Raw genomic sequence first — 14,630 nt, 5'->3', positions numbered from 1 at the left:
AACTTTCAGTTTCATCTAGTGTTGAGCTACTCCTCCTCCTCTTCTATCCCTCCACCCCTAGCCCCCATTTCCAGCATGCTTCCATCCATCCAAAATGAAGGCTATTTGAATGTTTCGAGTAAACATACGAAGACAGTCAGACACACACACACACACACCCCCAAACACATGCTTTCTCTCTCTTTTCACGTTCTCTCTACCTCTCTAGAGATGGGAGTCTCACAGATGGGCAGATCCCTTCTCTTTGGATCAGTGAATTTCAAAGAGCCTGTCTGGGTCATTATTATGTCCTTTCCACACAAAAAATCTCCTCTTGAGAGAGTGAGTGTATTAAGTGCGGGTCTGTATGTATCCATGCATGCCTTTTCCTCAGCACCTGTGAACAAAAACAATGGGCTTTTTATTGTTGCTTGTTCAATGGGAGTGATATCACAGTATGCAAACTTGTTTTTCTCTATCTAAACCTAGTAACAAGCACTTGTGAAATCCTCTTAAACATAATGGTTGAGCATCTTTAGTGGGAACATGGCCCATATCAAGTGCTTGCTGGACTCCAATTCCAGCCTTCTGTCTTCAGATTTCCTTGTGCACATTGTTTATGTGGCTGGAATGTTTTCTGATGCATTGGTTCATCCCATGCTAGACAGCTGAAAATATATCCACATTCCCGATCCTATCTCTGGCAATGTAAGCATCTGATTTGTCTGATTGTGGAAAAGCCTATGCTCTTAATCCAAAAACAAATCGAACATGCCATTTACATCGTTTAAATTTGGTTATGACATTTAGTTGTTATTGCTCTAGTTTACTTACTGTTACAAATGCTTCCATAATCTACAATGTAAAGTAGATGTCTGGTTTAAAAATATTTTTCCATGAATAATAAAGTTTTTCTGCATTGGTCAGGTTGCAAAATTCAGATTCAGTTGAGATGAAAAGATTTAGCCAGAAAACCTGATTAAGCAACTTGTGGTCTCTAGTGTTTTCTCTCTCTGTCATTCTGACTCCTCTCTCTCTTTCTCCCAGAAGTCTCTAGGCAATTGAGGGACAGAGAGAAAGTTCATCCCTTTAGGAAGATTTAGAAGGCTCCCTTGTCTTTCACTTCATCAGAGACAATTGAGTCATTCATTCCTATTGTAGCTGCGCTGAAGCAAGGCAGGAGAAGGCGAGGCAGGCCTTGAGGGTTTGCTGAAGGGTGGGGGAGGTGAAGGGGAGCCCCTGCTGTTGGGGCCCCAGGACAGAGTGAGCACTTTGGGTATGTCTGAAGGCTTGGGGGGGGGTTCAGAGCAATTTGTCACATCAGGATAGCACTTGAGTTACGTGGAAGGGGCTCCTAGCTGGAGAGTTTTTAGAAGGTGGAGAAGAGGCATGGGGAGGTCAGAGGTCATGGCCTTCTCAAAACCAAGTGGTGCATCTATTAGCGGGCCAGGGGTGGTGGAGGGGCTTGGGCTGTGAGGGAACACTGCTGAGACTTTGGCACTGGTCTAAGCTCAGCTTTCCTTGGCATGCTTGTAAAACCTGCAGGAGGGATTAGGCCAAGGGAAAGGTCTAAAGTGGATACGCCTGTCAGAGTATGTGCACTCAGCTTTCAGCACCCACACTGGCCAAGGTGTCACCTTTCACCCCATCCAAACTAATTGGCACAGTGCCGCAGCACAGAACATCACCTGGCACCTGGTCACACATCCATACATTTTTCTAAGTAAAACTTACTTATGTTTCCACAACATTACACATCTTTGCATTAAACAAGCTAATTTCAATATATATATATATATATTTTTTTATTTGGCATCGCACCCATCAACAGTACTCTTTAGTATCCCAGCAATTCAGCTAGTCGGAGGTGGGTCTGTTAGTCCAAAAGTCCCTCCAGACTGGACCACAGGACTGCACCCTGCTGTGAATCCACCATTAATTACCACTGAGCAGTGCAGTTCTTGAAGCCGCATACAGTTTACAACTACAGTTTCACTTCAAGGGTACTTGCTGAAATGGTGAGCCACAGAATTAGACATGTTTCCTTTGCTCTTTTTCTGTCTTTGGAAAAGTGGAGCTTGGAATGTCCTCAGATGAGTGAAATCTTAAAGGAGGCCCGGCAAGGTCAAACAAACTCCAGTGAAAGGCTGAAGGAAGGGAAGGCGTGAATCTGTTTGATTGGATGGAGGAGGACAGAGAGTAGGAGCCGAACGATTGACCCTGATTGGCCTGGCCTGGTCAGACACTGGGATGGATTTGATTCTGATTTTGTGTATCTCTTGGGCCAAGTTTTTTCATTTGAATCAGAGCCCAGTGGTTCATGTCCTGACTGCATCGGAGGCCAAGTTACAAGGCCGACTGACTTGTCAGAAGTTTCCTTTGGGGATCTGATGAAGTATAGCACAGCATGCATTAGGCTTAAAAAAGAGCACTATTTTTTATGTGGAGTCTACTTTAAATTCATTTTTCATGTTATGGGCTAAGACTGCATCCAAAATTGCCCCCAATGTTAAGAAATTTAGCCCCAGCTGCTGTTTTTCTTATCTTCCTACCTTCCTTGCTTCCTTCTTTCCATCCTTGCTTCCTTCCTTGCTTCCTTTCTTAAATGTTTTGACATCGGCCAAGCCCACATGCAAATCCACTCAACTCTCCTATTTAGCTACATAGATGGTTTGAATGCTTATTTGAATTTATTAGGTCAGTGAACAAAGCAGTGGTTTCCAAAGGTGTATGCTGCTGTCCAGGTTTCTCATAATAACAGCAATTAGGGCCCAGTTAACCCCTGACCTGCGTAATTCAGTGAATGGAAAGTCCACACTGGACCATCACACTTCTCCTGATGATACCACTCAAAACTGTAACCATAATACCATCTAGTCCTGCCCTAGTCTAGGTCACATGTTCACAATCAGCTGGCTGTCTCTAAGCCTCTGTGGGAACAGGTTAAAAGTTCAGGGGTCAAGTTCACTTGCTGTGGTCTAATGGACTAAAGTAAACCAGTTTTGGGACAGTAACAGCAGGTTTGTAATGGGTCCCAGCATGTGATGTCAAAATGAGAGGAAGAGGTCATTCAGGCACAGAGGGCCTGGTCTGCTAAGCAGATACTGCAGTCCATGGGTGAGAATAGACATATCACCCCAGAAACTTTGTCCATCTGCAAGACTCCATGTCAGAGTTCAGGCCTGGGTGTGAGAATGATCTTAAAGGCAGAAGAAAAATGAAATGCTGACTTATGAGTGAACTGGATTGAAATCTCAGACTTTTACCTATCAGTTCTGTGTATAAATGTTGAAAATGTAATTTTATATATATATTGAGCTCTCAAAAATATTGGGTTTTACAGTTGAAGTATTTAAATGTCACGGAGCTCTTTATGGTGATTATGGTGATTATTTCCATCTGCTGGCTTTAAGAGGGATGTAAGGGGTCATGAAAGGGCTGTTTGCGTGTGTACAGCTGTGATAAAGTCCTGGTCAATCATTCATGGGAACTCGTGGCAATGACTCAATGCCACACCCTTATTATGTGAATTGGGAAAAATGCTGAAGTCCACCTGGAATTCCAGAGGCCAATAAAATATTTGGGCATGATTAATAAAGAAAGAAGAACAAACATATTCACCTGAAAGCATTTGAGTGTGTGGTTTAAAGGCGGCACCAACTCTTTGCTGGACTAGAACCGTTCTTTTACCACGTCATGCTTACGTCGGGGGCTGGGGGCGGGGTTATTGTCGAACTTCTTCTCGAACGTAACCTCCGTCTATAGTAATCCAGACGAGCAGCACAAATGTGTTCTAAACGTCTTCTGACCCCAATATAGGATCGCAAAGCCAGGAGAAACATTTGCAGAAAGACGATGTAGTCCGCCATTATAATTGTTATGCTTGAAGTTGGCGCAAGCGTTTCTGGGAAAGCTAAGACGTATGGCAATGTACACAGTGACGTAACGACGTCGTTCGCTGGGCTCTCTAGTCAGTGGAAAAACAAACAGGTTCTGAGAAGGTTCTCAAGCTGAACCAACTTTAAACCAGCACCAGTTCCGAACTAGTTCTTTTTTGGTGGAAATGGGGTATGTGTGTTGCGGGTGTTCGGTAACTTACAGACTGTTCTCCACCAGGTTTGTGTGCTACGTGTGTGTGTGTGCGACTCAAATGTTCTGCTCTCTACCCAGATATAAATGCTGCTGTCTGTAAGATTAGATTTTTTGCCAGTTCGATTTGACTCTTGGCGTGATAAAAGTGATTAGACTTTTCAGTTTTATGGATATCACCATCTTAGATATTACTTTGGTCACTGTCACTATGGTTACTGGTAAGACAACACAATTATATATTCAAGATGCTACTGTGTGAACGTGACATTTCTAGAGTCACACCTGTAAGTAAATGCAGTTGTCAATACCAAAAACTGAAAGTGTGAATTGTTAATCTTAAAACTATTAGTTTCAATTTTCAAGTTCCACCTCATGCATCATTCGACCTTGGATCTTTTTGACATGATTTATTTTTTTGTTTACTTTTACTTTCTATGTCACAGTCATTATTTAAAGATATTTTAGCTCTTATGTTGTGTTTCCCTTTGTTTTCTGCATTGTTAACATGTTTTTCTTTTGTTTTTCTCCATTTTTTTCCTTTCTGCCATCCAGTATCTACAGATGAAATGGCCCCTGCTAGATGTTCAAGCAGGAAGTCTTCAGAGTAGACAAGCACTTAAAGATGCCAGGTCACCTTCTCCAGCACACATCGTTGTAAGTAACACCCATGAGTCACAGCATTTACAAAGCTCTTTATTCTATAGCACAGTCCATGAAAACAAAAGTACTTTCTGTATCCTGTATTGTTTGGTCCTTTGGGACCTTACACTCCTCTCCTTATCAACAGCTGTCATTTGGATTTCTAGTGACCTATAAGAAATGGAAGACCAGATTGTGTTGCAATATTATGTGTCAAATGGGTGCTTGTTTTGTAATATGGCTCCTTGAAATCAAATGGGTGAGATATCATTGTAGCTCAACAGAGGCTTTTTTCCCCGTTTGGATGCCGCAAAGTGGCAGAGGGCAAGACCGTCTTTTTACGCTGGAGACAGATAATTAATGCCCATGCTAAGTTTGGTTCAGGGAACGAGTGTCTGGAGTAGAGATGCTATGTTTATTTTGCATTGCGCTGGATCTGCGGGTGCTGTTATCCATGTGCTTAACTCTAAATTTATCATTCTTTTAAAATCTATAGGCGATAAGGGATTCAAGGTTAGCCTCGCTGCTGGGCTGAAGTAATGATACAATGTTAAAACGTCACTATATTGATTCCATTTCCTTGGACAATAGACCAAATTTGATTTTGGCCTTTCCTTTGTGGTTCAGGAGTTTGGGGGCCTCACTGTGTTTCCATAGTTACTGGAAGCAACAGAGTGCCTCCAAGGTCATGTTTAGGAATTCAATAAAACTATCCATTGAATTCAATACAGTACTTTGCAGAGAGATAAACAAATTCTGTTTTGGACATACTATACTGAATTTTTTCTACTTGTTCTTATTTCAAATTGGTGTGGGTTGTTTGTTTGTTTATGTTTACCATGGTAATGTGATATATATATAATGTGATTTATACATTTCCAGCTGATTTATAGTCTGTCTTTTTAGTCTGTCTCTATTGTCTTTTTGAGGCCATGCATGTGAGATTGCACTCCTAAAAGTTGACAAAATAACTTTTTAGCAAAAATACGCATTAAAAACATGCAATCTTTCTCTTCTGAACCGAAAGTAGAAAATCATGGTTGGCTGTGACATTAATTAAACTATTGACTATTTAAAGGGTGTTTTATGCATTTTTTCCCCTTCTTATCTAATGCGATTTTATATAGACTATACTGTTCAAAAGTTTGGGGTCGGTAAGAGTTTAAAGTTTTTTTAAGGAAGTCTCTTTTGATCACCAAGGCTGCATTTATTTAATAAAAAATACAGTAATATTGTGAACTATTATTCAAATTTTAAATAACAAAATAAAAATGTAATTTATTCCTGTGCAGACAAAGCTTTCGAATGGTAGTGTATATGCTGTATGCTACTTTAACAGCTGTCTAATACTTCTACTGAACAGGTAGTAAACTATTTTTGCATTTAAATGTGGGGTAGCCAGCCCATGTGCAGTTTATAAAAGAGAAAAGAGGAAAAGAAAAATGATTGTCCTCCCTCTCTGAATCATTAAAGGTGTGGGAGGTAGTTAAGAACAGGCTCAGGTAAATACTGCACTTGAGTTTTATCCCTCTGACTCATGGGGCTGTAAATGCTTATCAGCATAGAGCAGTTTTTTCTATTGCCTTTTAAAACAGCCCTAAAGACCTGCAATGAGAGATTAGGATATTTTTCTCTGTATGGCATGTTTAGCTATTTAGCATTTGCAGTAATTTATTTATGCGTTCATTCGTACAATATGCAGTTTGTTTGATCAAGACCTGACCTATTAAGTTCAAATTAAACGCTGTATTTTGCATTGTTTCTTCACACTTCCATCTTTTTTCTCTCCTTCTCGATCTCCCATTCATGCTGTTTCTCTTGTGCTGACGTGTGTTTGATTTGATGTTTCCTTGGTTTGCATCATGCCGTGAATCTATCTGGAGACAGTTGGTATTGTCAGGGAGAGATAACTGTGGAATGCTGTATTTTTTCTCTCAAGATGGACTATATGCTGCTGTACGTGAAGGCCTTATCAATAAATTGTACCGTAAACAGTAGTTTCTCTTCCCTGTCAAATTGGAAGAACACCTGCCCACTTTGACCCATGGCTCTGAAGACGCCTGTCTGCTGTGGACTGATAAGAGAGCGCCGATGGGTGTGAGATAAGGAACATAAGCCGAAGTTCAAGTGACCCAACAATCACCAATGAGAGAGATACAAAAGCACAGGTGGACAGCGGGAGAGAGGAGGCGATGCCGTAAAAGGGCAGTGTGGCAATGAGGTAGATGAAGTGAGAGCAAAGAACGAGACACAGATAGAGAGAGACAACACGTATGTCTAAAAAGTGCATATATACGGCCAAAAGAGAGAGAAGTAGCAAGCATGAGGCAAATACTTCATAAGTTGTGTTCACACAGCAGCAGAATACAGTTCTCAGTCTGGCTTTTGAGTGCTAAATATGGTTATTTTCATACACCGTTCTGTTATAAACTGCATTTTTTAACCGAAGTGACGATTTAAAATTGTTATGGCTGTCATGAGAATAGAAAAATGACTTGATGTTGATTATTTGTTTATATAGACAGAATTAAAGACGCTCCTCTAATGAGCAACAGCGATTGAGTCACACCTGTATGAATGCTTGTTTCTGCCTTTTAAATATTAAATCTAAAATATAAATCATAATTGTGAGAGAGTTGCAATTGAGAGATATAAAGTCAAAGTTATGAGAGAAAGCTTGTTTTTACTTGTATTATTTACTCTGAGGTGAAAATAGGCATCCATACACTAGTTAGTAAGTACTATCGTCAATCCCAAACACTAACTGTGTGTGACTGTATCCATAGAAACAGTTCACGCATAATCCATCAACCTTTTATGTGTTGCATGTGGCCATAGAGGTGCTACTCCACGCTGATCTATGAATAGAGTACAGGAAGTGACCCTCTCGTTTCTGTCCACGCCCATAGAAGGCAGTGCCAGGATGGTTGAAGTACTCAAGAGCCCCGCAGGCTTTTCAAAGCCTCTTAGTCCCACACATTCAGCACGCATTTACTACCTGTTCACAACTCATAAAGAACCCATCACTGAAAAGTACCGCAAGTCGTTTGTCCCACTGCCATCTACACTAGATTTTAATGTGATTTGTAAAGCCCCTTTCTTTATATAGACTGTAATATAGACATGACAATTCAGACAGGTAGACTGCAAAACACATGTGGCGTGTATTTGGCATCAGACCGAGCCTGAACTCAAGGACGGTATGAGCGGAGATCATGCGATTGTAATTCCAGTGGGAAGCAGTTGGAAACAACGAGGCGAAAGGAGATTTCCCCACATCTGTGACACATTGGCCATTCGTTCCGGGATCAGTTTCCTGTTCTCTTTCTCTTTCTCGACTTGTATGCACAGCTGTCCGTCGGTGTTCTGTAGTGTTTCCCCATGTAGTGTTACTTGGTGTAGATAGATACCATATATCAGACTGGTATAGCCAGATGTTTGACTCACAGCATAAAGTCTGGTCCTTTCCAGTTTTTTGTTATGGCCAAGAACTGTCTACTTGCTCAGGAAATAACCATTTGAATGACATGTGGTTGTACAAAAAAACAATAAAAAAGTGAAAATGTGTGTAAACTTTGTGATCAGAATTTCAGTTTTTCCCAAATTAATAAGTACTGATTATTTCACAGACAGAAAACTAAGTGGCAACTAATTGCAGTGGTTATTACGGTAAATGATTATATTATATTATATTATATTATATTATATTATATTATATTATATTATATTATATTATATTATATTATATTATTAGTGTTATAACAAAATGCCATGTTGTGACTGGATTGTGTGTGTTTTGTGTGTGTATGTGTATGTGTGTTGTACATTATTTTATCTAACCCATTTTATCAGATTAAAATAAAATAAATGAAATAAAAGTTTGCTGGCTAACAACCATTGAGAGGCATTTTAAGTTCATATTTTAATGCTACTCTCTAAAATAATGCTGAGGATACACTCACACACACAACCTCATGCAGGCATATTACACATTGTCTAATACACACACAAACACACACACACACAGTCCTCTTGCTCCAAGTCTTGTTGAGACTGGACAATGTCTCCATTGTTTTCTGGGCTTTCACAGGCAGCGGGGGACGGCTGGAGTGTTAACTATTTCCCCACGAGGCCCCACAGCAGTGTGTATATGCGTGCAACACTGTGTGCAAGTGAACCAACGGCAGGAAAACGCGGGAACAGTTAGAACGCAGGGAAAGGGGGAAGAATAGGAGGGGTGGAGCTTGGAAGAATAGCTGGAGGAGTCCTGGTCTGTTCCTGTATGGTAATTAGTATTTAGGAAGTGATGGAATGTGTTGCGTTTTGACAGAGCGGGACCTCCCGCCTGAACCGCTGTACGATGAGGGCATGCTTGCTGTCAAAACACGTCTGTTTAGTAGCTGAAGTTCAAACTGCACTTAAAGTGTATTGAAATCAGTGTTAAAAATAAAGTCAGAGTAAACTAAATGAATAACACACATACCGTATGCAGGACATTTTCCCAGACTCCAGCTGAGTAGGAGTAGCGCCTCAAGCTAGCACGGGGTCTGTCGTTTTTGCCGGGTAATTTGCTTCCTTTTTTCGGACTGAATGGTGGTGCACCTGGACTGGCTTGACAATGGCTGGGAGGGCCAGAGGCATGCTGGGAAACCCCAGCCCCCTCGCTGTTAATGAGGACCCCAGTGTCACAGCCACAAGACACTGAACCAACTGTCTTTTTCTTCTCTCCTTCCCTTTCTACTATTTCTCACTTTTCTTGGTTCTAGAGCCTCCGCCTTTTCTTTCCCATCTTTTTTTTAGTGCTGCTTGGTGTGTAGTGATGTAACCCCGGCCTGTTGTTGTCGCTTTTGACAGGACCTTGTGAAACCAGGAGATGTCTCTGGTCTGAGACCTTTGGCCAAAGCTTGGAGAACATCTCAGCACATGATCTTATGTAGTGCATGAAAGGCCTCCCTGGAGCATTTCCTCTACTTAAACTCAGGGAATGTTAACAAACTCTTTTACAAGGGACCTGGTGTCAAGGTCATCAGCCTTTGAAACTTTTGTATTGTTTTGTAACCTTAACCTCCAGGACACTCACAACTCTTGTGTGTGTTCCTATTAGCATATCCATTTGCAGGGCAAAATATGTCATCTCTTTAATATCTCTTAAACAATATATTTTTTTTAAATATCCAAATTGACCAAGAACAATAAATTAAAAGATATATAATATCGGCCAATAACTGATATACCATATTGTACACCCATAAAATGTTCTTTTCAGGTATTGTAGGAACATTTACAATACATTACCGTTCAAAAGTTTGGGGTCAGTAAGATTAATTAGAATTTTTTTTTAAATAATTTTATTCAGCAAGGATGCATTCAATTGATTAAAAGGAACATTTATAATGTTACAAAATATTTCTATTTCAAATAAATGCTTTTTTTGTTTGTTTTTTTACTATATTAAAATATAAAATTCCTGAAAATTCCTGTTTCTTGAGCACCAAATCAGCATATTAGAATGATTTTTGAAGGAACATGTGACATTTTGAGCTGTGGAATATAATCGTTTGGATGTCGATCGTTTGTAAAGAGTGGATGTCTATTTATTGTGGCAGAAGCGCAACAAAATAATGCTTCATGAAGAATAAAGCGAAGATGATGACCGAGCGACAAAAAATGAACACAGTACACAACAGTAAATGCAAACAAGAGTTCATTGTTAGTTGCCAACAGCAGCTCCAGATAAACAATGACACTCAAACCCAGTGTTACTCACGTGTGGAGCGGAATAAATGCAACCTCCTAGTCTGTTTCAGCCCTTCCCGCTTAGCTCTCTCCAGCGCCGAAAAGCTTTACTGATATTAACGTGGGTCCTAAAGCTCTTTCCTGATCATAACCCTACTTTTTCCTGTGATTTTCTTAAGAGCTTATGCTATTCTTATGATATTCTTATTTCTCTCTTTTGTAATGTCTCTCAGCCATCTCTTTCTACAGTCTTTCTTCAAATCTCTTTCTTGCTCGTTCCCTCTCTTCCACCGTCATACGCCCCCTAATGCTGATTGGCTACACGTTTGTTGTTGTATTCAACCAGAATTTTTCAAATATCACTTACCCCACCTTTAAGTGAATGTAAACAGTTGGGGGGAATCTGATATGTAACAATTATATTAGATCCGTGCATTAGGTCTTAATATAATAAACTAGCTTGTGTCCGTGTCATTAATGTTAATCAAACAACTAAAGAAAAGAGGGAATCACTCCCTGCTCTTGCTTGAATAACGTATTTGTAATAACAAAGGGAAAATTTATATAATATTTAGTATTCATAAAATAATTTTTATGATCGTATCCTTTCCCTCTGAATTGAATCGTGAGTCAAGTGAAGATTCACCTCTAGTGGCACTGGAGAGTAAAATAATGGCTGCTGAAAATTCAGCTTTGCCATCACAGGAATAAATTACATTTTAAATTATCATAATATTTCACAATATTACTTTTTACTGTATTTTTGATCAAATAAATGCTACTTTGGTGAGCATAAGAGACTTCTTTCAAAACATTGAAAACGTCTTACAGACCCAATACTTTTGAATGGAAGTGTATTTAAAACAAACATAGCTGATAATGCCATTTAGGGCCAGCGCAAACCCTCTTTTGGCGTTAAAAACTACTGTCAGGGTTTACTGAAGACATGCGGTAAAAAAATAGCACTGAAAAGGCGTGGACAGGTTGTTTTTTTTGCGCCTGATCTTATTGCATATGCATTTGTAGGAGTTCCCCTTTTAGACGCAAAATTGATTGGATGGAGAGTATTTAAATGAATTATGCAAGGTGATTTACTAAGGTTTGCCCTTGTCACTTTGATGGCCATTATTTATCTTGGTAGATTGCGTTGTCATTATGAAAATGATGCGCCTGCGTCTGTGTTTTTTAATTTGCTCGTCGTCAGTAGATCACGATCAGAACTTTCCACTCCCATCTGCGCTTTTTGGGGGTTTGCGCTCTTACGCTAATTTGCCCTGGTTAGTAAATCTGGCCCTAAGTCTCTTGAGCTATAAAACAGCAACATCTGACCAATATATTTTTCCTCTGTGAAGTATTTATACCATCGCTTGTGTCGCTTTTTTTCGAATGACATTGTGCAACAGGAATATGCAACCCCTCAATGTGCCTAAAGCCACATCTTTTTTTTTTTTTTTTTTTTGATGTAGACACACTGCCAACATGCTAACAATATCACCTCAAATCACAGTAAACAAACATGCACTCACGTATTCTGCGTGCGTTGTATGTTGTATGCGAGATATGTTTGGGCTTGTACCTGGCAGCGGCCTGACACCGCAAGTCAGAGAGGAAACAGACAGGGAAGGAGAGGGGTGGCACACAGCTAGACATTTTTTTTTGAGGTTTTAAAAGTCATGCCTTTTGCCTTCATGCCCTGGATGAGTGATGAGTGTACCATGTTCTCAATTTGTGACACGGGACGTGCGTCTTTGCCTTTCAGGGGCCCTTCTGCTGGGAATTCCCCGGACAGACTGATCTGAGTGTTCACCAATTACAGTTGGTGAGAATCCTGAATTCCAAGTTTCTTGCATCTGGCTTATTGATTGTTTAAATGAATTACCTGCTGGAAAATGCAGCTTCAGTTGCATGGTAACTGATTTTCCTGCTTGCCTTAATGGTTATTTCCTGGTCCACGCTGGTCATTATCTAGTTTGGTTACCATCATTAACCCACGACAAACCAGCTAAAGGTGGTCGAGCTGGTTTTTGGAACATCGTGGGCTGGTAACTAGCTAATGACCTGCTTGGAGCAGCTTTGACCAGCTAGAAACCAGCAACCATGTTTTCCTGCTTAAGCTGGGTTTTCCAACAGGGTAAGTAAAAAATAAAATTATGAAATGAGAATATCAAAATCATTACAATTGGAGATTTCAATAACTATTTTGTTTTTGATAAGTGTAATATTCTGCTGTATTTGATATTGTTTGTTGCTGTGTTCTTGCTCTTTTTTTTTTTCCTAAAAAATGGGGTTGAATCTGCTTTGCATTTGTACATACACACACACACACAAACACACATCCTCATGAGCAGACTTGGCTCAGTTTGTGTGGTAATTGTAAACTGTTGCTGTCCATTGACATGATGATTTTTGTCTCTAGCAGGATCCCTGTTACGATATACAGTATTTGCGTCTAACAGGAAAGCATCAGCGCCACTCCAGCAATGTAAAATTCAGCATTTCTGGATTCCTGGCAGCCCGAAATGCCTCTTGAGCTTCATCTTTGTCTGCTTGCAGGCCCCGTCTCAGCCTTAATTATTTTCCTGCATCTTCCGGAATGGTGGCGATTATTTCTCTCTGATTTCTTTTCCTTTTCTCTGAAGCAGCTGGCATGAAGAGGATGCTTTTCATTTGTAGCATCTGGGGTTGAACGTTTGCCAGCGAGAAGTTAGGAGGTGGAGTGGTTTGTGTTTTTGCTTGCACACGCGCACCCATGAGTGTGTAAATGTGTGCATGACTCAGTTTGCGTGGGTCAAGGTTAAGGATGTTTGGATGAGACGAGACCCTCTTCTAATTGTCTTCTTGTCCGTCGACATGAGGCGCAGAGAGAAAGTCTGGCACTGCTCTTCAGTTTTTGATGTGGCGCGGAGTGACGCAACATGGGGCCACTGCCGCTGAGTGTCTCAATTGCGCCTCGGCCCTCCTTGACGGACACAAACAGTGTGTGGAATTTGAAGGGGGGGGGCACGATGGGTAGCCTTGGTCTGCCAAATCTCAACAGCGGTGCGAGCTTGTTTAGCTCATCGCCTTGTGTTTAGGTCTATGAAGAAAGCTGTGGCATTGTGGGATATGCTTGTCTTATTTTTGTCTGCCCCTGAGGGTCATGTAGGTCACGTCTTGTGAGATTTAAATTGGAGTCCAGCAGCAAATCCTAATGCTAATATTAGTAGCAGCAAAAGCAAATATCACAAGAGTTTAGTAGAACAAGGTTTACATCTAGAGAGAACTGTCACTCTTATACTTTAGTATTTAGGATGAAATAAGTGCAATTCTTGAAAAATGCTTAAATTCTCATATTTTTATACTTTTATTTTTCTTAAAGGTTTGTTCTCCCAAATTTTTTAATTGTCATCACTTACTCACCCTCATTGTGTTCCAAACCCATTAGACTTTTGTTCATCTTCAAAACACAAATGAAGATATTTTAATGAGACAGTTGATGGACCCCATTGACTTCCATAGTAGGAAAAAAAATACTATGGAAGTCAATGGGGTCCATCAACTGTTTGGTTCAACATTCTTCAAATATCATCTTTTGTGTTCAGCAAATGAAAGAAATTCATACAGGTTTAAAATAACTTTTAGAATTTTCTTTTTTAAGTGAACTATTCCTTTAAGACGTTGTGGCAGTTTATGAAAAAAATACATTAAACAATGAATCTTCTTATGTTTTATTATCTGACACTAATTGCAGGGCCAGAAACTTTTTTGTGTTCATAAAGAGTTTCTGTCAGAACTTGTTAGACAGGGTTCACCAAGAGTTCCTTGAGTAGTGTTATTTCTGTTTCAAATGTGTTTGTGAAAGACAGACGGATAGAACGCTTGTTTTAATTAAAAAAAAAAAAAAAAATCCTAATGTTTGTTCATATGTCACCCTAATGCCTCCGTGTATGTGTTTCTGCTGTGTTTGTGTGTGTTGTTTCAGCTAACTGACAAGCAAATGTGCAAGTTCCATGTTCTCAGTTAAATCGGGGTTAGTTTTTCAAGCTTATTGCACATGATTTCACACAAACCACAGCATGTTGCCATGTTAGCACTCTGAGTTTACGTAGAGCACTCCTCATTTCTGTCTAAAATAGAGAGAGTGCAGAAGGGATTGTGGGCGGGGAGGGTGTCCAACAAGAACTGCAAGAATGTTTGAGATTTTT

The 14,630-nt window shown here is 40.1% G+C and overlaps 1 protein-coding gene across 24 annotated transcripts in view; it reads left to right on the top strand.

Annotated features, from left to right (window-relative positions):
- Positions 1 to 14,630, top strand: part of tcf7l2 (transcription factor 7 like 2) — an 84,863-nt gene that overhangs the window by 22,803 nt on the left and 47,430 nt on the right. For 13 of the 24 annotated variants that reach the window (XM_084434551.1, XM_084434552.1, XM_084434568.1 and 10 more), the window contains exons 4-5: positions 4,624 to 4,725; positions 12,206 to 12,265. The exons of 2 other annotated variants lie outside the window; for them this stretch is intronic. In XM_084434551.1, the coding sequence (XP_084290677.1) occupies positions 4,624 to 4,725; positions 12,206 to 12,265 (162 nt within the window). The remainder of the gene's footprint in view (positions 1 to 4,623; positions 4,726 to 12,205; positions 12,266 to 14,630) is intronic. 9 more of the 24 variants (XM_084434553.1, XM_084434573.1, XM_084434556.1 and 6 more) reach the window with 1 other exon arrangement.

This window comes from Rutilus rutilus, assembly GCF_951802725.1.
Source record: "Rutilus rutilus genome assembly, chromosome: 16".
Taxonomy (NCBI): domain Eukaryota; kingdom Metazoa; phylum Chordata; class Actinopteri; order Cypriniformes; family Leuciscidae; genus Rutilus; species Rutilus rutilus.
The sequence above is the reverse complement of the archived record's forward strand: the minus strand, read 5'-3'. Positions and strand labels throughout refer to the sequence as shown.